This window comes from Herpailurus yagouaroundi, unplaced genomic scaffold (genome assembly GCF_014898765.1).
Source record: "Herpailurus yagouaroundi ecotype Mexico unplaced genomic scaffold, PumYag 196, whole genome shotgun sequence".
NCBI classification, from domain to species: Eukaryota; Metazoa; Chordata; class Mammalia; order Carnivora; family Felidae; genus Herpailurus; species Herpailurus yagouaroundi.
Window position 1 is genome coordinate 26,003,089 of NW_024412427.1, and position 23,304 is coordinate 26,026,392.

At 39.8% G+C, this 23,304-nt stretch overlaps 1 protein-coding gene across 5 annotated transcripts in view; it reads right to left on the reverse strand.

Annotated features, from left to right (window-relative positions):
• SEL1L2 (SEL1L2 adaptor subunit of SYVN1 ubiquitin ligase) overlaps positions 1-23,304 on the reverse strand; it is a 123,998-nt gene that overhangs the window by 9,724 nt on the left and 90,970 nt on the right. For all 5 annotated transcript variants that reach the window (XM_040447740.1, XM_040447737.1, XM_040447736.1 and 2 more), the window contains 7 exons: positions 15,341-15,409; positions 14,362-14,439; positions 10,062-10,124; positions 9,403-9,490; positions 5,300-5,448; positions 4,003-4,168; positions 3,821-3,895 (listed from right to left, as the gene is read on the reverse strand). In XM_040447740.1, the coding sequence (XP_040303674.1) occupies positions 3,821-3,895; positions 4,003-4,168; positions 5,300-5,448; positions 9,403-9,490; positions 10,062-10,124; positions 14,362-14,439; positions 15,341-15,409 (688 nt within the window). The remainder of the gene's footprint in view (positions 1-3,820; positions 3,896-4,002; positions 4,169-5,299; positions 5,449-9,402; positions 9,491-10,061; positions 10,125-14,361; positions 14,440-15,340; positions 15,410-23,304) is intronic.

Here is a 23,304-nt window from a genome sequence, read left to right on the forward strand (position 1 = left end):
TTTTAACATTTATTCATTTTTGAGAGACAGACAGAGCACAAGCTGGGGAGGGGCAGAGAGAGACGGAGACACAGAATCTGAAGCAGGCTCCAGGCTCCGAGCTGTCAGCACAGAGCCCGACGCGAGGCTCGAACTCACGAACTGTGAGATCATGACCTGAGCCGAAGTCAGATGCTCAACCGACTGAGCCATCCAGGCGCCCCCAGCCTCTCCTCTTTAGACACTTGCCTGACTCCTCCTCCACCCAGCTTCTAAATGTTGGAATATCAAGGATTTATTAGTTAAATCCTCTTCTCCTTTCTTCTCTTCCTTCTTTTCTCTTCTTTCTCTCCCACCCTCCTCTATCTCAACTCTTTTTCTGGGTGATCTCAATTAGTGCCATGCCTATCTTGATGTTTACTCTTCCTGAATTTTATCTACAGTCCTGTCTTTCCCCCAAGCGCCCGACTCTTCTAATCACCTCTTTGACTTCTCTGCTGGGATCCCAAAATATTCAGTGGAGATTCCTAACACGCTGCTACCTCCCTCCCTCAAACCAAACCAAACCAACCCAAATAATCAGTTTCTTCCCAACCACAGTGCTAGCATCACTGTTCAGGCACAAATTTAAATTAGTTATTCCTAATTGTTTTCCCCTCCCTTCCATTATAGAATCCATTAGCAGGTCCTGTTGGTTCTACTCTCAAACACACCTGTTTCTTGCTGTCTCCTCCACCACCTAGTTGAAGCCTGGAATACTACAATATCTTCCAAACTGTTCTTTTATTTCCACTTTCCAATATATTCTCCATACAACAGCCAGGATGATTTTTTTTTAATATAAAGTCAAATCATATTATTCCCTTGTGTTAACCCCCAAAGTGCTTCACTTTGCACTTGGAATAATATCCAGACTTCCTAGCTGACCTACAAGTTGTGCTTCATCTGCCTTTTCTGCCTCCCTGACTAGCCTCATGTTACTTTCTCAACATGCTCTAGCTTTCTTAATTTTCCTAATACTCCTTCAAAACATCAAGCTCATTCTTGCTTCAGGACCTCCGCATTAAGATTCTTCATGCCTGTCTGCCTGGCATGTTTGGACTAACTCTGACTCTTCATGTGTCTGGTTTCTCATTATTCAGACCTCACTGAAAATGTCATTTCCCTCCTAGAGGCCTTCTCTGACTACTGTGTCTAAAGCATTGACTCAGCCCCCCACTCTGGGAGTTATCTATCTCACCTCCATGGTTTATTTTCTTCACAGCATATATCACTGTTATTTTATTTGTTTAGTCTCTCTCTCCTTCATGAATTTATTTTCTCTCTCTCTCTTATGAGGACAAGAACTTTGAAGGTCTTGATCACTGATTATAGTCCCAGACCTAGAATGATACTTGACAAATATTTATGGAATGAATGGACAAACATGGTAGGAAACTTTTTAGAAAATGCTTTCTCCAAATGTTATATAATTTAGAATCTTACTTTGCAACAAATTTGGATATAATCAGGAGTAGAAAAAAATTCACGTGACTTTTAAGATATGAGACTTCAATCTTTTGAAGACAACTTAGTGATGACCTTTGGGGATCCATGTTTCCATTCACTAGGAAAATGTTGATTGAAAAGATGAGGGAATGCTAACTAGGACATCCATCTCAGGTGTGGCTAACCCCTCTAGCACAGTCTAGACTTTCATGGAAAAGGAGAAAGCACCCTGTGTAGTATGTTCTCAGGCGTATACTTAAGGGCTATAGGACTCCTCCATCCCAAATTTTCTCCATATTTGGCCTACTGCAATGCCTAAAATCCTTTGCAATTGATTCCTTTGGATACTGAAGTTCTCTTAATCTTCTAGAATCCTCTATTGGATTCTAATGTAATACCATGACCCATCTTTAGCTCTGAGTAGAGGTATCATTATAAAATTCTTAAGCTGCCGAAGACATTAGTTAATAGGCTTTGCTTCCCAGGTGCTTCAAAATATACAGGTGGATGAGGGGTGCCTTGGTGGCTCAGTTGGTTAAGCATCTGACTCTTGATTTCAAGAGGCTCAGGTCATGATCTCATGAGTTTAAGCTCCACTGTCAGTGCGGAGCCTGCTTTGGATTCTCTCCCCCACCCTCTGTCCACGCCCCCTTCAAAATAAATAAATAAACTTTAAAAAATGTACAGGTATCTGGGGGCAAGTCCTTATAGAAATGCTACCCAAGAGAAGGGATTGGAGGGACCCAGAGAGGCAAAAGTCCCCTGAAGCCCGAATGAGAAACCCACTTCGTTTCTAATTTTGCCCAAAGCTGCCCTCCTTTGACCCTGAGATTCTTTCTGGGCTATAACCACAAATGGACAGGACTTCTATGTGTTTTCAAGCTTTAGAAGGGGTAGGCAGGACCTCTAAAATCTCTGAGAAGGAAGGCAGTGAACAGGCAGGTTCTCCAGAGGATTCAGCTCCACCCTAATTGGGGGGCTGACTGGGGGAATATAGTGACCCTGACAGGCTCTCAGGGGGTCACTTGACAGTGGGGAGGATTCCTCCTTGAATTTCACAGTCACAGCGTGGTGACTGGGTCCTGATGGTTCAGCGTTCTCTGCACACACTGCACCACCAGTGCTGATCAGAAATGTTCATTATTAGATTTCCTAACCTAAAGTGAGGTACAGCAGCCTCATCTCCAGAGACACTCATGCCTGACCTCTCTTGTGACACATGGTTAATTTTAGCAGCCTGACTTTTTTTTTTATATTGGAGAATTCTGTTTAATATTAATGTCCCCTCATTTTCAACGTCTCTTTTCCTTGGTGCAATTTCCACACATTTCCTGGCTTGGAACAGGCCTGTATTTGTTGCAATTGAGCTGATTTGCCACAGCTGAGAGATTGCTGGTGTTGTTTCCCTACACCAAACAAGGTCTTTATTGCATTTTAGAAAACATACACTTTTCTTCTTTAGGGAATTTCTCACTAAAGTTGCATGGATGGCTTGCTGCTGGGTCACCTGCTCAGCTAGATCTGAGAAGGCACCCCCCCATAACTTTTCCCCTCTGCCTCATATTAATATCAGTTGAGAATTTTTCCATACCATTCACTTCTTATAGAAAAGAGGTGATTCGACCTCAGCATGAGACAATTTTAAGCAACTTAATTGGAAGTAAAATTGCTCTTTTATTGCATGAGACTTCCTCACATATCCAAATGCAGATAGAGCTTTGCAGCATCTGTTTGCTTTTAATAATGCCACCTGCCAATGCTTTCCCACCAGTGCTATTACACTTTCCTTATCACATGTGAATCCTGTAAGCGGAGCATGGGAACCCTGGGAATAGGGAGAGGATCATGATATTTGACTCTGGGTTTTGTTCTGTTTTGTTTTCTGACGCTAACATGTTAATAGTTATAATAAAGGTGTGAAGTTGGTAGTAATCATCAATGTGGCACTTCAAAAGAGACATCAAATGAGTCTTAAATCCATAAGTAATTTTACCTATAAATTCATTGAGACATAGGTCACTACTCAGAAAAAAACTCAGCAAATGTGTGACTGAAGCCAGAACAACAAAACTGGTTTCCTGAGTAAAATTGTCATATTTCAAACAATTGTTCTGGTGCCATGGAGACAGAGCCATAGAAAAATGTCTATTGTTTACTAAACCAGGACCTTGAGAATAACAAAGAAATTCCTGGAAATGACCTGTCAACCAAAGACTGACCCTAACATTGGTACAGTTTGAAATACCACCTTCTTGATATCTTGCTTATACACCCGAGAACTCGGCTGAAGCGAATCGATGACTAATAGTGGACAGAGACCAGGTACGTGCTTATTTTTATCTAGGTTCTATACCTTGAATGGCAGCTCGATTCCATAGGAGAAGTGCCATTGGATACATCTTCTCTTTTTCAAGAATTTTAACCTTTTCTAAAAAAAGGAGAAATTTCATTAGGAAGGCTTAAAATACCCGTGTAGTAAAGTCATTTATGCATATGTATGATTGGGGAATTGCAGAGAATTTTAACTTATCTTACTAGATTCCAAAATGAATGCTGAATTGCTTTGAGCTACTTCATACCCCATTTCTGCAAGCAGTGCATACTGAACAAGAGAAGAATCTATATCACCATCCTTATAGGCAAAGTATGCTGTCAGGAATTTCTCAGCCCAGTGGCCTAGTTCACAGACACCTTTATAAAGCTGTATATGGAAAAAGAAATCAAGCAGACTAGTTAGCCAATATACTTCATCCCAGGTAAATGATGAATGAAGTCAAACTTCAGCTCCTGCTGGCTGGTCAGGCAAGGATTTCAGGTTTAAAGCATGGCTTTTTTGAAAATTATTTAGGGTGAAGACATAATACCTTTCATAGGCACAGAGATTACAAGTGTGTATTTTTTGGTCTTGAGCTGAAACTTCCGGAGGCTTATTTTAAATTTGCGTAATAAACTTTCCTGACTTAGAGGCTATTTGGCAGGACAAGAATACATCGACTTCTTTTTTTAAAAAAAGGACTTTTCTGGGCACTGCTACACTGCAAGGGTGAGTGATAAGGCCACAGCTGATGTGGAAAGGAGAGAATGAAGGGAAGACAGTGCCTGAGGGTGTAGGTGACATAACCACGAGGGAGGTGTGCAGAGCTCTGTGGGGACAAACGTCAACTTAGCTGAATAGCCCTTATGTAACCAAAAGAGGCTAGCCATACATAATTCATTAGGAAGTTGGCAAAGGAGCAAATCTAAAGATAGATTATTAGCTGGCAGCTTTTGAAATGAGTTTCAGAGGGGCCAGATTGCAACATGGAGGTATTTATATTGGTGCAGTGGAAGTGTTTAATAAATCAATGAAGGACATTAAAGTCCTAAAAGCTTTCTTTTGAAAAGTACATCACTGGCTCAGGCTGAAAGAATTCACCTTCTCAGCTGTCATCCAAATCCTCAAAAACCTAAGGGCCCTGCTTTCTGGGAAGCAGTGGGCTGCATTTTCTGGGCTAAATCAAGACTTTTCATTACCCACAACTCTCAATCCCACTGAAGTGTCCAGTTGCCCCGGCCATTTGAGTGAAGGCTGAGACAGAGCTCCTTAACTGAATTCTGAGGTGAGCTCTGAACCTGATGAAAAGCCAAAGGCAAGAGAGGAGGGATCATTTCTCTTCTTCCCTTTCCCAGCCTGAGTTTCAGCACTGCTTTTCCTCCCTGGCAAAAGTCAGTGTTCACGCTGTCAACTGGGAGAGGTAATATCTATAAAATCATAGACACCTACAACTTAAGGACAGTTTCACCTCCTCTGTGTGATAAATGAAAAATACTTTAAAAACATCCCATTATTTACCTCCACAGCAGTTCTGCACGATCTTAACACTCCTGTTCCTGTTGCGTACATCTCGGCCAGATAATAAATGGCGAGGGGCTGCCCACTCTGAGATGCCAAGTAAAAATATTTGAAGGCAAGTTTATAATCCTTCCATACTCCAGAGCCAGCTGAAAATTAAAATTATTTTGAGCCACCCCTCATTTGTGTTATTTTTTATATTATAATCTATGAATATAATGGTCATAGTGATGCCTTCTGTTTTAAATAAGAACCAACCAATCCATAGCCAACCAAAAGTCAAGCTGTTACAGATCCACTATTTGTAGGGGGGAAAAGCTGAGTTTGATTATAAGTAAGAATAAGGAAATTTATGTTCTTGACCCATTCAGAAATCTGAAGAAGGACTCTTTAGTCTCATGAAGATATCTCTTCAATACAACATACCTAAGATTAATAAAAGTAAACTAAGTGTGGGCTCTGAGTACCAGGGACAACAACCAGGATGTGGCTCACCATCCTTGTCCTTCCACACCAGAAGACCAGTGTAGTGCCTCCCTGTCATAACTATGGATTTTGGAGCAGGCAAATCCCAGCTCCAGGAGGCTCAACTCAGATTCAACTCATGCTTGGAGCAAGGAGAGGCATTTGGAACTAGGATAGAAAAATCAGCATACTCTCAGCACCTGGGATTCATATCCTGGCTCTTTCATTATTCCTTTGTGAGTTGGGTACTTCTAGGCCCTTTCTTTTCAAAAGGAGAGGCTTTCGCTAGATGGTCCCTAAATTGTCTTCCAGCTGTTAACATTTCATAACCTTTAGAAGCGGTGCCACTAAGAGCAAAGGCTCTGGAGGCAGATCACTTGGGCTTGAATTACCAGTTCCACTAACTGCGTGATCTTGGGCAAGCTCTTGGACCTTAATATGGCTCAGTTTGCTTATCTATAAACTGTAGGATACCCCCTAGATGTGCTGATAGGACTAAATGAGTAAATGCACATAAAGACTTAATAAACATTAGCCATTACTATTTCTCTTATTTTAGAAGTTTGAGTTATCTGATGGATCCTGGGCCTGCAACTTGTAATGAGCCAGAAGAACAAGGCCATCTTAGGCAACTACCCAAGACAAGTACAAAACAGGCAATCTCCTTGGGCTACTAAAGAAAATGTCAGCGGATGTTGCAGTCTGCTGCTACCCTAGCTCTACCTCTGAAAGGAAGGACTTATGGGGATACTCAGGTATGTTCAGATCTCATGGTACTTGTCTTGGGCACTCCCTCTCTCAGTCCCCACAGAGTATTACAAAGTTTCATGGCTTCCTAAGACCTCCTACCCCAATCACTCTACCTTCCCTCTCAGAAGACAACTTGGTACCTCCTAGCTCATTGAGGAAATTCTTGCATTGTCTTTTCTCACTTGCTTCTCTCTCCTTCCTTCCAGATTTACATCTACAATATCCTTTCCTCCACCTCTCCAGTCTTTGAGGGTGAGAAGTTCCTCCTCTTTATTAAGGCTAATGAGGCCTCCACCTACCTGGGTGCAGTCAGATCCTAATGCCACCCTATTTTTTCCAGAAGCTCTTCATCAATTATCTCATAACTTCCATGACACATTAATTATCTCCAATAATTGGCTGGCTCTTTTTTTTTGTCAGAAATTATACCCAGGTCTCCCATCATCTTAAAAAGAATTCCCTCTTGGTTCTTGGTCTCTCTCATGCTACCATTCCATCCTTCTTCCTCCATTTAAAGGCACACAACTTCCAAGAATATTTTTACTTATCTACTTTCTCACCTTCCATTCATACCTCAACACATTGTGTCTGGTTTCTATACCAACCAGTCCAATGACCACATAAACATTCTCTATATTGACAAGGCCCATAGATTCTCAGACCTTTTTTATTTTTTGTTTGTTTTGTTTTGTTTTGTTTTGAAGAAGCAGGTTTCTCATTACATTTCACAGAGGGGCTCATTCGTTTATTCTTTCTTGACAGTTCTATCCCATGGCTTCCTTAAAATCACTTTTTCCCCCCATTCCTCTGATCATGCTTTTTCAGTCTTTTTGTGTCTTCACAGTCCCCACAGAGTCTTCACTCTTTCTTTGCCAATCTTTTCAATACAACAGTGAGGACCACCAGATTTCTGACCATGGCCCACTGCTCCTTTCATGTTTTCGTTTCCTTTTGCAGTCTCAGCTACTTTTAATTAACTCCTATATGTTGATGCCTCTCAAATCTTTCTCTTCAAGTTTGACCTTTCTTGTGAGTTTCATACCTGTTTTGGGGTGTCCACTGGACATCACAAGGCACTTCAAACTCAACCTTTTCAAAAGTGAGCTTCCTGACTATACCTTTTGCCTCCTTCCTCAACTGGTATCTTTTCCTTCAGTCTTCAAATTCCTCCTCAGATTGCTGCCTCAAATTCTATCTAAATCAATCACTCCAGCAATTTGATTTTTGTTAAAAAAGGAGTAGACTTAACAATGCATTTATCATATGGATCCAGGAAGGACCCCGAAGAGCCAAAGTAATGTTGAAAAAGAAAACCAAAGCTAAAGAAAACCAAAGCTAAAGGCCTCACAATTCTGGACTTCAAGCTGTATTAGCAAGCTATAATCATCAAGATAGTATGGTACTGGCACAAAAACAATTACATAGATCAGTGGAACAGAACAGAGAACCCAGAAATGGACCCACAAATATATGGCCAACTAATCTTCGACAAAGCAGGAAAGAATATCCAATGGAAAAAAGACAGTTTCTTCAGCAAATGGTGTTGGGAAAACTGGATAGCAACATGCAGAAGAATGAATCTGGACCACTTTCTTACACCGTACACAAAAATAGACTCAAAAATGGATGAAAGACCTAACTGGAAGACAGGAAACCACCAAAATCCTAGAGGAGAGAACAGAAAACAACCTCTTTGATCTTGGCTACAGCAACTTCTTATTAGACATGTCTCCAGAGGCAAGGGAAACAAGAGCAAAAATGAACTATTGGGACCTCATCAAGATAAAAACCTTCTGCACGGTGAAGGAAACAATCAGCAAAACTAAAAGGCAACCGACATAATGGGAAAAAATATTTGCAATGACATATTGGATAAGGGTTAGTATCCAAAATCTATAAAGGACTTACCAAACTCAGCACCCAAAACACAATCCAGTGAAGAAATGGGCAGAAGACATGAATAGACACTTTTCCAAAGAAGACATCCAGATGGCTAACAGACACATGAAAAGATGTTCAACACTGCTTATTATCAGGGAAATACAAATCAAAACCACAATGAGATACTACGTCATACTTATCAGAATGGCTAAAATTAACAACTCAGGAAATGACAGATGTTGGCGAGGATGTGGAGAAAGGGAAACACTTTTGCACTGCTGGTGGGAATGTGAACAGTGCAGCTATTCTGGGAAAATAGTATGGACGTTCCTCAAAAAATTAAAAATAGAGCTTCCCTAGGACCTAGCAATCGCACTACTAGGTATTTATCCAAAGGATGCAAATAGCTGATTCGAAGGGGCACATGCACCCCAATGTTTAGAGCAGTGCTATCAACAATAGCCAAATTATGGAAAGAGCTCAAAAGTCCATTGATTGGTGAATGTATAAAAAAGATGTGGTATATAGACACACCCACAATGGAATATTACTCAGCAATCGAAAAGAATGAAATCTTGCCATTTGTAACAGCGTGGATGGAACTAGAATGTATTATGCTAACTGAAATAAGTCAGTCAGAGAAAGATAAATATCATACGATTTCACTAATGTGGAGTTTAAGAAACACAATAGATGAACAGAGGGGAAGGGAAGGAAAAATAAGATAAAAAGAAAGAGGCAAACCATAAGAAACTCTTAAATACAGAGAACAAACTGAGGGTTTCCTGGAGGAGAGGTGTGGGGAGGGGGATGGGCTTACTGGGTGATGGGCATTAAGGAGGGCACTTGTGGTGAGCACCAGGTGTTATATGTAAGTGATGTATCACTAAATTCTACTCCTGAAACCATTATTACACTATATGTTAACTAACTTGGATTTAAATAAAATTAAAAAAAAATAATGCACTTGTCAGTCTTGGCACAGTAGCTATATTTGTAGGACTTACAGTAGTACATGAAGCCTAACTGAAACTGTGCGTTGGGCCATCCTTTCTCTGCAGCTTTCTGAAAGTATTTAAGTGCTTCAGCATAATTCTGCAAGATAATTACACTTTATTACTCAAAGGTGTATTGTATAACTCCATGGTAACAATTGCCTTCTTTTTTTTTAAAGAGTATAGATAGTGCCTTATGTGATTTAGGCTAATTAAAATAGTATCAGAAGCATTATAGACTTTATTTAATAATTATATTATACTCTATTAGGAAATAATTATCTCATTTTCACTGGAAATTATGTCTTTTCCTACACTGACAGTATTTTTTTTTTTTTTTAGATATTGGGGAAAGGTCACCCAAAAGTGCAGAGGATAACAAAAAAGATAAATTTCTCTGTCAGAAAAAGTCTTCAGGAATTATATAATTTCTAAGGTTACTTAGAATCTATAATTCTAAGATATAAATATGGTCATTATTCTTGTCACAAATTTGTTCTATGTCTCTTTGGCAAATATTCCACTGGATTATTTTATTTCTATCATCAAATACGATAGTTTGGCAAACTAGGTATTAGACACTAATTCTTTTAAATTAATCAACAATCATGAATTTTACCCCATAAATTGCTAGAAATATGTTGAAAAGATAATGAAATTATTTAACTTACCACAGGAACTCCTTTCCCATAAAAGTAAAGAAGACCAAGCCCATGAAGACCAATTGCATTGCCCTGGAACAGTTTTAAAAATCCAAGTAAAGTCCCAGAAGAATTCATGATAAGGTAAATTATGGAAAAATCATTCTAAATATTTAAAATGCACCCAGTAGAGGTTTAATCAAGGCAGGTTAATGAGACAGTTGGTAAATTATTCTGTCTCTCTCTAGTTTCTCCTTTCATGCCTTCATAACCCCCTCTGACGAGAAAAGAGGGGAAAAAAAGCCAAATCTTTTCTCCATTCTTTCATTCAGCATTTATTTAGCGCTAGCTTGTGAGTGACTCCATAATAGGCATTGGACAGACGTAGGAGGTGAAAGTTGAGAGGTGACAAAACAATGATCCCTGTCTTAGAGAGTTCACAGGCTAGTGGGCTCTGATCCACTAAGTAGCGCCTCTTAAAATAGTCACGTCAAAAGTGGTAAGTCCTGTACTAGAAACAGATCAGGAGTCTTGTGGACACCTAGAAGGGGGACTCAACTGCCTAGATGAGGGTAGAGACTGAGGGGATTGAGTTGTCAGAGGTGGTTGACATTTGAGTTTGGTCTTGAAGGATGTGTAGGAATTTTCCAGAAGAGAGAAGTCTATCCAGACACTTGTTACCTGCTTTGGTCAAAGGAGGTTGACATAAATGGCCAAGTAACATTTTAGAGATTCTTTGAATTTCGATCTAGCAATTCTGGATGGTAAGGTGTTGTTAATATATGTTTCTTTATTTAAATCTGATTGCTTATAACATCATCAGTGTTTTCTTTTCCATCTGATGCTAAATTAACTACCATTTCTTTTTCTGATTAGTATTCTAAAGAGCCTATGGAATGGAGTATTTATTTAGCATGTTTAGAATTTAGCACATGTTCAAATACATCAGTACTTTGCATATCAATCCTGGATGAAGTGTGAACCTTGAAAGTGACTTCCCCAACCAGGAAGCCCACTTTTCTTTTTGTCTCCCATCATGTATTTCACCTGCTAGTGACTGAGTAAAGAGGCACATTTGGCCACTCGACTGTCATTCAGTAGACATATAGGTTTGTTTTACAGGTTTATAGTATTTCCTCAGGACTCAAGTTTTGATAGAAAACTCTCCAGATTCTTTTTACCACCTAAATGTAGTTATTGTGGATGCAGCCAGAGTCCCTCTCACTGTTACAGGAATAGCACGTAACTAGAGAAGGCATAGTTCAAAAATTATTTCGAAACTCCAAAGTTTGAGCCTATGCATATCAAAGGGCCAGCTATTCCAAGAATTCTTAAGGATGGTCCAGCTGTATTTAAAACCAGTGGTATACAACTGCTCTCTTCTTCTTGCCTGTCCCCTTACTATGTATCTACTTGTCCTAGAACTCTTGGGAAAGTCTGGTCTGGGGGTGGTAAGGCCTTGTGTGATGGATGTTGTAAAGTCTGGTGAGTCTGTCTTCTAACAGTGAGTCTGTCTTCATTCAGGTGTTGAGAAAAATAGAAGAGAAGGGAAATGAGAATAGAGAAGGAGGAAGGGAGAGAAGAGGGTAAGGTTTCTAACCTTTGGCTCACCAACTATTTATGGACCAGAGTACTTGTTTATAATTTTCAGGTCAGGAGTGGCCCACTTAGATCCCTCCAGGAGCCATTCAGGTAATGTAAGTAGTACATCAATCTGGTGATAGACTGACAGAGACTGAGGCAAATCAGAGAGTTCCTGCCCTGTTTAAAGGCAGTAGCACCACTCAAGAAACTGCCCCAGGCAACTGTTGTCACATGGAGTGGCAGCCTCATATGGTCAGCTCTTCCCATTTTCCAAGAAAAGCTGGATGTCCAAATTTGAATATGTAATTTCCTGGTTTGTTTTTTTACTTCAATATAGTTCACACGATGTTACATTAGTTTCAGGTGTACAGGATAGTGATTCGACAACTTTATACATTGCGCTGTGCTCACAGGTGTAGTTACCAACCGTCACCATGTAAAACTTCCTAATTTTTGAAACACTTTTTGGGCCAAATAAAACATATGTGTAGGCAATCCCCCCATGAACAACTTCCACTTTAGGGCTCATTGCTCTTGCTTAGGTTAAGTGACATGAACTTAGAAAGCAGATGGTCATTTATTGTCAAATATGTAATGAACTTCTATGTACTAAGACCAGTATCCTCCTCTAGTTGAGGAGACATGGCCTTCAGATAATCGGAGAGAAGGCATAAGGTAGAAGCAGTAAAATTCCAGCAGTACAGAGAGTGAATGCAGGGCAAGTGCAGAAAAGAGAAAAATTATATAAGCCAAGGTGGGTAGAGGTGGTTTTGTGGAAGGAGAGAGGATTGAGCTCTCCTCTGGGAAATGGGTTGGATTCAAAATGGGGGATTTTAGGGAGGGAGTCAGAATGACAGAAGTGATAGGGATGGGCCTGATCTGTGAAAGAGAAAACCAGAAGAATATGGTCCAATATGGACCCTACAGGATAACTGCTCATGTTTCTGAGAAAATAAGATAAAAGAAGTCATAAAGACTGTAGCTTTGTATCCTGATCTGATGACTTAAAAGCAAATTAAAACACACACACACACACACATATATATATATATATATATATATATATATATATATATATATAAAATCTTAATGTTATATCTTATCTTAATATTATATATAGTAAGAGTATGGGTATGCAGAAAGTGGAAGATAGAAAGACAGAAAACCTTTTACTTTGGTAGTGACCCCAAGTGAGAAATCTAATAAACCATCAACCAGGTGATGATAAAGGAATATATGGTCATGTCCACCTGATGCCATTCAGAATAATTACCTAAATATAATTTTAGATTTATCTGTAAAGAAAGACAGCTCAGATTTAGAACACAAGTAGCTCAGATTCCTGCCCTGAATAGCTTGGAAGCCGGGTTAATTTACACACCCAACTTCCTGGCGTTATTCCTTTGGGCTGACAAATCAGTGTTATTTGCCAGATTACAAGAGATCTTCCTCTGTTACTTAACCCCACCTCTTTTTCAACCAGTTTTCCCGTCATCCTAATCTAATGGTACTTCATCCAGATCACTTTCTTGCTGAGCAAAAATTTCATATAAATTACAAGGGAGAGGAGAGGAGAGGAGTACCAGCCTTCTCAGTAATTTACAACACAATAGCAGCAGCTCCAAGGTGCTACTCACTTATAAATAGGCTCCTAAAGCAGCATGTGGGCTTTTAAAAACTGAGTACAGTTGAAAGTATTCCCCAGTTTGAGCACATCTTCACTCCCAGTGTTGCAGTAAGGTATTGTGAGACAATGAAATCCTTCCTGCTGTGCAGGGTTAGAAAGTTTATCAAGGCCATTTCCCAGCATTAGGCACATGGGTGTTACAATGAGGATGTTCTTAATGCACTAAAGGAAGTCAGAGCAGTCTACTAAGTTTTATCAGACAGATGCTAGCATCACTGAGCCCCGGAATCAAGACAAAAATTTTAGTGGCAGGAGCCATATTATTCCATTTCTATATTCCTTCATAGATCCAATTAATTCAGCTTTGGATATGCTTTGAAGTTCACTCTACCTAACTGGCCCCAGACTGCAGAAGATAAGCTGACCCACTGCATCTACTGTAAGCCAGGCACTGCTTTAAGTACTTTGCAATAAAAGGCATATAAACATAAACTCATTAGATCCTGGCAACAACAATATGAGGCAAATCTTCTTATATTCCCATTTTACATTTGGGAAAATTGAGGCACAGAGAAGTTAAGTAACTTGCCCATGGTCACACAGGCAGTATGCTGCAGGGCTGGCATTTACACCATGGATTCTGCCTCCAGAGTTGTGTCTCAACCATCTTGTCCTGGTCACCTATCTGATGATCTGCCTGGGCCAGGGAGATTTCTGGCCTTTGAGTAAGACTAAACTGGAAAAAACTAGGCATTTCTTATTTGTCCTTGTCCTGAACTTACTGCAGATATTGTTTGAGTTTTCCCTTCCTCTGTCCTCTTTTATTTCCTGTTTCCTGAGCTAGGTGGCCTCACCTACTGGGGGACAGAAAGCTGAGCTTTGTTTGCCCTCATGCTGGAGAAGCATGTCATTGCCATTTTTCGCTTACTGAGAAAACAAGATGTGTCTCCCCCTATCCCAACTCCACATTTTATTGTCAATGATATTCTTCTCCAAGACATGAAACTCCCAGGCTCATTACTTGGGCATGGGGCTTTGAAATCAACTCTTCTGCATGAGTCTGCATGTAATAAAAGCCAAGTGTTTTAAAGTGCTTACAGAAATGGGCTGAGTACATACCTTACTGGCTGCCATGGAAAAGTATTTGAAGGCAGTTGCGTTATTTTGTGGGGCTGCAGCGTTCCCCTCTAAATACATCTACAGAAACAAACAAGAGGATGTAAAAAAAAACTGAGGGATTTGTGGGTGATTAAAATGTTTTAGAACTACATAGAAGTGATAGTTGGCCAACATTGTGAAATGCAGTGAATGTCACTGAATATACAGTTTAAAATTGTTGATTTTATGTTGATTTCACCTCAATTTTAATCAAAGAAAAAACTGAGGAAGCAACCTACAACACACATTCTGGAGTGACCTGGCCTAAGGGCAGAGAAACGGACCCTATTTTGTGTCTTTGTCACTGTTTCCTTCCATCTAAATTAGTATGTAGCACTTCTGGAAAAGGAGCATTTGTCCCCATGGTTACTAATGCAAATTGGCCGCAGGGAGCCAAGGGCAGCACTTGGGGGGATGAATGGTCTTTGAAGGAGAGAAAAAAATGTTCTTCTTTAGAGGAACTGTCCACAAAAGTTGCTCAGCAGCCGAGGGCCCTCCCTTGATAGTTGGCCCCAGGATGGACTTTGGTCGGCTTAGAGCTGGTTCTCATTTCCAGGGTGTAGGAAGGAGGCATCTCACGGGAGGCGGGGGGTGGGAGGGGTGGGGGGTGGCTATACCAGTTAGATGTTCAGTTCGCCCAGATCTCTTGTTACATGTCAGAGTAGGGGGTCATGGTGGTGGTAGGGGTCTCTGCCCAGGAACCCTGAGCCAGGTGCACTTTCAAGGCTGTTTTTGGTGCCTCAGACAAAGGCTGCTGTTGTATGGGGCTTTTTCTCAAACTGTCACCTCAAGAATACTATCCTCAGTCTGTAGTGGAATGCCCTGGCCAGCTGCTTCCATGAAAGACATCTGTCATGCTATACTGGATTCAATTAGCTGGTACCATTAGTTTCTTAGGTTTTTAAGAAATGAAAAGTACTGATCAAGATGAAGCATGTACCTTTCCTATAAATGCCATGGCATTTGCACTCCCAGCCTTTGCTGCCTTTAAGAAGTAGTATAATGCTTTCTGGAGAGAAAAGGAACAAACAGTATTATTGACAGTCACAAACATATCCTACAAAATGTTTCTCAAACCAAACTTTATTTCATTTAACATACATTCAAAAAATATCTATGAAATGCCCACACTGTTTAAGGCACTATTTCAAATGTTATTTCAACCATAAACCTGAAGAGTGGGTGCCATATAGAGTTCACAAATATAATTTTAAAATGTGAGGACTGTTCCTTGCATGTGGAAAGGCATCATGGGCATGTGGCTTTGTGGAGGACAGATGAATCCCACCTATAGAACTACATAGTTCATTATTTTGAAAAAGTATGCTTCAATGTTAACAGTATGTACTTATTTTATAAGACATTTTGTACAATTTGGTAGAATTGGACATGCAGCCTCCTAATGTTTATAAGGCCGAGTGAGTAAAAGACACCTCTAGCTCCTGCTGAGACTAAGTCTTTTTTTTAAAATATATAATTTATTGTCAAATTGGTTTCCATACAACACCCAGTGCTCATCCCAACCAGTGCCCTCCTCATGCCCATCACCCATTTTCCCCTCTCCCCCACCCCCCGCCATTAACCCTCAGTTTGTTCTCTGTATTTAAGAGTCTCTTATGGTTTGCCTCCCTCCCTCTCTGTTTGTAACCGTTTTCCCTCCTCTCTTCCCCCATGGTCTCTATTAAGTTTCTCAGGATCCACATATGAGTGAAAACATGGTAACTGTCTTTCTCTGCCTGACTTATTTCACTTAGCATAATACTCTCCAGTTCTATGCACGTTGCTACAAATGGCCATATTTCATTCTTTCTCATTGCCAAGTAGTATTCCATTGTATATATAAACCACATCTTCTTCATCCATTCGTCAGTTGATGGACATTTAGGCTCTTTCCATAATTTAGCTATTGTTGAAAGTGCTGCTATAAATATTGGGGTACAAGTGCCCCTGTGCATCAGCACTACTGTATCCTTTGGGTAAATTCCTAGCAGTGCTATGGCTGGGTCATAGGGTAGTTCTATTTTTAATTTTTTGAGGAACCTCCACACTGTTTTCCAGAGCGGCTGCACCAGTTTGCATTCCCACCAACAGTGCAAGTCTTTTTATAGAAGTGAACTTCAGGCTAATTCTTTCTAAAGCAAAATGAAGGAGGCCAGCCTAGCCTCTGCTTCTCTCTAGGTTGTAACATTAATTGAAACGCTCAGTCTAGAACATCTAAGGGCTGACCTGTCCCTTGTTGCCCCATTCCTTAGGCTTCATCTTAACCTCCCAGAAGTTCTCCTCAGAAACCACATGGAACATTAAAAGAAATTAGGCCCACAAATGAGAAATGAAGACACTTTCCAAAGTGTCTTTTTAGGACATAACTCTTCTGTCTTTAAAAAGCCTCAACTAAGAGTGCCTGGGTGGCTCCGTTGGTTAAGCGTCTGACTCTTGATCTCAGCTGAGGTCATGATCTCACAGTTTGTGAGATCAAATCCCATGTCAGGCTCTGTGCTGACAGTGTGGAGCCTGCTTGGGATTCTCTCTTGCTCTCTGCTTCCCTCTCTTTCTCTCTCTTTTTCGCAAAATAAATAGACTTTAAAAAAAAAAAGCCTAGGGGCGGGCATCCGGATGGCTCAGCCGGTTAAGCATCTGACTTTGGCTCAGGTCATGATCTCACAGTTTGTGAGTTCAAGCCCTGCGTCAGGCTCTGTGCTGATAGCTCAGAGCCTGGAGCCTACTTCAGATACTGTGTCTCCCTCTCTCTCTCTCTCTGCCCCTCCCCTGCTCACACTCTGTCTCTGTCTCTCTCAAAAATAAACATTAAAAAAAACAAAAAACAAAACAAAAAACAAACAAAAAAAACAAACCTTGACTAGGTTGACATACAAGAATCTGCTCCTTCCCAAAGAGGAGAGGACATTTAAGGAAGAAATGTGAGTAGTTCCTTTATATGTACATTTGCTCCAGAAATATTGCCAACTTATTTGGGAATCACACCCTTGTTGTAAGTTAGTCTGCCTTGTGGACATAACTAAATACGAATGCCACCAGTGCTGAACCTCACTAAATCATATACCCATTCATCCATTTATCTCTTCTATTCTTCATTTATTCTTTGTTTCAAAAACTTAATTGAAAAGTGCTATATATAGTAGTAGTGTGTTAAGTATTATAGGTGATTCATAGATGAACAAAAAACACCATCCCTACCTAAGCTTTCCACCAATACTGCTGTGAAGAAAGGTAAATAGCAATGACAGTAGGTGAAAGGTGGGATAAAAGCAACACCAAAAAGAATTAGAGAGGCATGGAATAACAGAAATTGTATATAAGTGTTTTACAAGCTTTGTCTTACCTAATCTTCACAACAGCAGTATAAGGAATGACACTCAAAGTGAAGCAGCTGGTACCAGAGTTCTCCCGATTCAATTCCCATGCACTTTGTACTCTGCCTTCATGGTGTCAAGAAAGAGGACTTAAATGACAAAGGTCTCACAAAAGATGGAGAGGATTCACCAGCACAGAGGGCATCATAGGCTGGAGGAATAACATGAGCAAGGAACGGAGATAGAAATGTTCAAGATGTGTTTAGGAAACAGTAATTACTTCAGTATGGCTGAAGTAGAATATCCAAAAGTTAAGATGTTCAGGAATATGATGGGGCCATATTATACCAGTCCTGGATACTAGGCCAAAGTTCCTCTTTTATTTGGCAGAAAATAGAAGGCATTGGAAATTTATGATCATAAGGGAATCTTGAGACAACAAATGATGTCCAAAATGTCTAGAATAACCTAAGTGTCAATTGGATAGGAGCAAATTGTAGCAATGTATGATTTATTAATCATCTATCAGTAAATAAATCAAAGGTATGATTTACCAATCACATTTATCTGATCCCATTAATACAGAAAATGAAGGTATTTCTTATAAATGAGTCAAGACCCAAAATACCCGTGGGTAACTATCATGGCATACATCCATACATTTAATTGTTTGCTTAATTTTCTGTCTCCCCCAGTGTTGAATCCTCTGTACTTAGCACAGTATCTACTGTATATCAGTCACTTAGGAAATATTTCTGGACTGAATGCATGAGTGAATGAATGAAAGAGTAAGTTTATAAATCTCTAAAACAGGGGAACTAGATTTTAAGCATTATAGTCCCTTATAATTCTCGTACTATGATTCTGTGACATAATTCTCAAAGTCTAGTTTCAGAATCTGGCTTTCAAATATATATTTGGCAATAGAGAGTTCTGGGGGAAAAAACTGTCATTTTGGTGAACTATACTTGAACTGTTAAAGGAGATAAACAAATAAGAATCAGAAGATAAGAATCCTGGAGTTTTCCCCATCTTTCAATATAATGATCCCATAAGGACTAAAGGAATTGAAGCTTTCTCTAATTTCCCCTTCTATACCCCTCCACTCTCATGACTTACTTAGCATTTCAGTTCTCTTTTATTTGTCTTTAAATTAACCTACCTTTAATGCTGTTGCATTTACTAAACATTTACTAAGCTCTGTGTGAAAGTATCACACAAGTTACTTTGATGGGTCCTTGCTCTCAAAGAGTTAAATATCCATCCATCCATCCACCCATCCATCCATCCATCCACCCACCCACCCATCCACCCACCCATCCATCCATCCATCCATCCACCCATCCATCATCTGCTGCAGTCTGCATATTTGTGTCCCTTCAAAATTCATATGTTGAAACCTAATATCCAAGATGATGGTATTAGGAGGTGGGGCCTTTGGAAGGTGACTGGCAGAGCCTCCATGAATGGGATTAGTGTCTTTATAAAAGAGGCCCCAGAGAGCAAGCTCAAGTCCTGTTACATGAGGATACAACAAGAAGTCCATAAACTGGATAGAGGGCCCTATCTAACCATGCTGACACGTTGATGTCAGACTTCAAGCTTCGAGAACTGTGAATAATATATTTCCATTGTTTATAAGCCACCCAGACTATGGTATTTTTGTTACAGTGGCTAAAACAGACTGACACCATCTATCCTTTATTCAAATATTTACTGAGCACCTACAGTCATATTTTACTGATTCTCAGATGTGCCCCCACTTTAATCAGACACTTCTTACTATCAATGGCATCATATAATTTATATTGGCAGTGTATTTTCCTTCTCAGTAGAACACAAAATAAAGTATCTTATAATTGATGGTGTCTTAGATAGGTTGAAATATAGTATGTCCCAGGCATTATGCTAAGAGAAATTTTATTATTTAAACACACATCTATTTTTTTTACTAAAAATTTTTTTTAAATGTTTTTATTTATTTTTGAGAGAGAGAGACAGAGTGTGACTGGGGAAGGGGCAAAGAGAGGGAGACACAGAATCTGAAGCAGGCTCTGGGCTCTGAGCTGTCAGCACAGAGCCCCACACAAGGCTCAAACTCACAAACCAGGAGATCATAACCTGAGCCAAAGTTGGATGCTTAACTGACTGAGACACCCAGGTGCCCCCACGTCTCTTTTTTAAAAAAAAACAACAAAACAACGAGCATGATTTTTCATTGGTTCAAGAAAATCCCTAGTTTAATCAGTTTATAACATTTCCCCTAGAATGAAATGCCAAGAAATATTTATAAACACTGAAAATAAATATAAACGGAAAATATTTATAAATACTCCTTTTATCTCAAAATTTGTAAATCATCCTGAAAAGGGATGATATTAGCTCTTGATTTTTTAATGGGTGGCAGGATAGACAAAGCAGTTGCTCTTACATACCTGATTATTATGCTTCTGCTAGATTTAATTTAATTATGCCATATCCACTTTAATAACATGCACCCAAATATCCAGCATTCCTAAGCCAATTCATGCTGAGCCTGTACATATTTAGGAATGCAAATTACATTAAAATGTATGTGTAGAAATTCAAGATAATGTAATCAAGGCTTGCATATACAATATTTTTCAATAATTAAGAATTTAGTAGTGGGGGAGGGAGAGGTGAAAATGTTGCCTTATAGTGACAACCCATGAAAGAAATTAATTTAATCAAACAATGAGGAGAAAAAAAAGGCAAACGAGTTATTTCCAGGTTTTTGATACTTAATTTTCTGGGAAGTAAACTGGGCATTACTTACATTTATAAAGAAGCTTACTACATTAATCATTTTCTTTGGTGGACCAAATCATTAGCATACTTGCTCAAGTGGTGGCTCTCAGGCTGAGGACCAACATATAATGCTTAGGATGCTATCACTCACTAACTCACTCACTCATTCATTCATTCATTCATTTATTCATTTGTTCAATAAATACTAAGTACTTAATATATACCAGGTAATATCAGAGTACAGGATACATAGAACGAGGAAGATAGACAAGAACTTACATTCCATAATGGAATGGAATAACATTCCATTATTATCCAGATAATAAACAAGATCAAAATAATTCAGGGAGTGATATGAGCTAGAGAAAAATAAACACTGTAATAGGATGAGTAGTGGAACAGTAGAGTTGATCAAGAAAATCCTTTCTAAAGAAGTAAGACTTGAAAGATGAGAGGCTAGCCATGGGAAGAGTTATAGTAACAGCCTTTCAGAAACTGGGTCTATCCTTTTACCTTCTCTCTCCACTTTGTATCACCCTCCAAGTTGATTCTGGTGCATTCTGGTAAGCTGCAAAACTGACCACAGTACTTTGCCGTTGTGCCTTCATTAGGAGTCCTTTTAACTACCCCTTCAATGCTGGCTGACCTTGTAATTTGCTTTGGCCAAAAGAATGTGGTGGAAGTGATTTGTGAGTTCCAACCCAAGGCCTTCTACCCTTGTGTTCTTAGAACCTTTGGCTGCTATGTGAAAAGCTTGGGCATTGTTGGCTGGGAGAAGAAAGCATGTGGAGACACCTAGTCATCTTAGGTGTCACAGATGAGGCCATCATAAACCAGCCTGCCCTGGCCAATACTCTACAGATGCATGAGCAAGCCTAGTCAAGATTGGTTGAGCCTGGCTGAGACCAGAAGAATTACTCACCTGAGCCCAGCCAAAACTGCTAAACTGCCAAAATCATGAATTAAATAAATGGTTGTTGTTTTAAGCCATCTAAATTGGGGAGTGGTTTATGATGCAGCCTAAACTGATTGATACATAAGCCAATCAGTCTGGAGATTTGAAGCCTTGACTGGAGCACTCTATGCAGGTTTGGGTTTATTAGGCTGAGGTAAGCTGGAAGGACAAGCCTGTGCTCACACCTAGAATGCGCCTGAACCACTCAGATGTTCTGGAAATAAGCCAGCATTTTCGTGATGTCTGGATGGGAAGTATGGGGCCCAACACTACCATTTGAAAATTTTCAAATACTGGTCAGAAACCTGATAAATTATATGATTCCTTCTTTTTGCTTTATAAATGAGGAAACTAGATTTTAGAGGTTGTGTGTCTCCCACCCCCACCCAGCTCAAAAGGAAGTACAGTTTAATGGAAAGAGCACAGGCTTTGAATGTTGAAGCCCAGAGTTCAGATTCTGATTCTCAACATTACTACCCAGCTGTGATACTTGAAACAGTTTACTTCATTCCTCCAGCCTCAGCTCCTCCTCTGTAAAATAGAGATAGTAAAACCTCTGTGGATGAGTGCATAGGAGAGCCTGACTGAGTTCCTTGGTGTTGCCCAAGTGCCTGGCTGTTGCTACTACAGCACCAGAATCTTTGACTCAGCGTTGGGATTACATTTCATCCTCATCTGGAGGCAGCTCCCATCTGGTATTCAGAGTGGCTGGTGCTGCCCAGTTCTTAGCTTTATAGGGTTTTTCACGTATTCTGCAAAAACTGGAGGGTATTCCCTACAGCTGAGGTTTGGGTGCCTTCACACTCAATGGAATTTCATGTTTATGGAAAATGGGCAATTCTTACCAGTTTATGTATCTGTTAGTTAACATGAGAACCTCACTGCAGACTGAAATCTGACACTGGAGTAATATTGTGAATCTAGAACTTCTCATCTATGAAGGTAGAACCCTGGTTATGATGAAGATTAATCAAATCTGAAGACCTTCAATTGAGCTGTCTTAAGATGCATATGCTTATTTCAATTGCTACCTATTTTATCATGTTTTATGAATTTACCCAATGTGTACTCAAATTACACTCATAAAAATAACATAAAGTGAAGTGAAAAGTAATAACAAATCACTCTTTTATGTAACCACTTAATAAAGTAGTTATTTCTATTGCTTAGCCATTGGGACTATGTTGAAATAGGGTATGTGTTCCTTTGAGACAATGAGCACATAGGTTCTATAAAATGACAAGGGCTGCAAAATCATCTTTTAAAAAGAATCTCAGTTACTTCCTCAGATCTGAGGGGATCCATGGCCTTGAAACCACAATTAGAATCTAGATGAGACCTTATCCCCCCAGCTTTGGTATCTTACTGAAGATCTTGTGTAGGTCAAGTTTATTTGCTTTTTTCCTCCACTATAAATTTGAGTTGTTAATTAATCTTCTAACCTCACGGGGATAAGGTAAGGTTAAGCAAAATGATTGAAAGGAGCTTTGCAAATTTATAAAGATGTTTAATAATATTTCTAATTATATTGAAAGCAGTCTGAGGCTGGTTCTCAGACCCCTTGCAAGAAACTCCCATGTGGACTCTCCACTGCTGGTTTTTGGGCAATGGGTGTGTCCAAGGCTGGCAAGTGAGGGTATCTTCCTCACCCAAACCAGTTAGGGTGGGAAGAGACTAGGTTCAAGGGGAGCATGGAAACTCCCCAGCCCCAGTGTTTTGTTGGAAGACTCCACTCCTTTGTATTTAGAGGCAGTTAGGAAAAGTGCTTTCTCTGGTGAACTTTGTTCTTCCTCAAAAGCTACAACACTGATCTGACCAAGGAAGTAGTAATGGGCTCTCCCCAGCAACTTTTCCATGCTCCACTCCTCC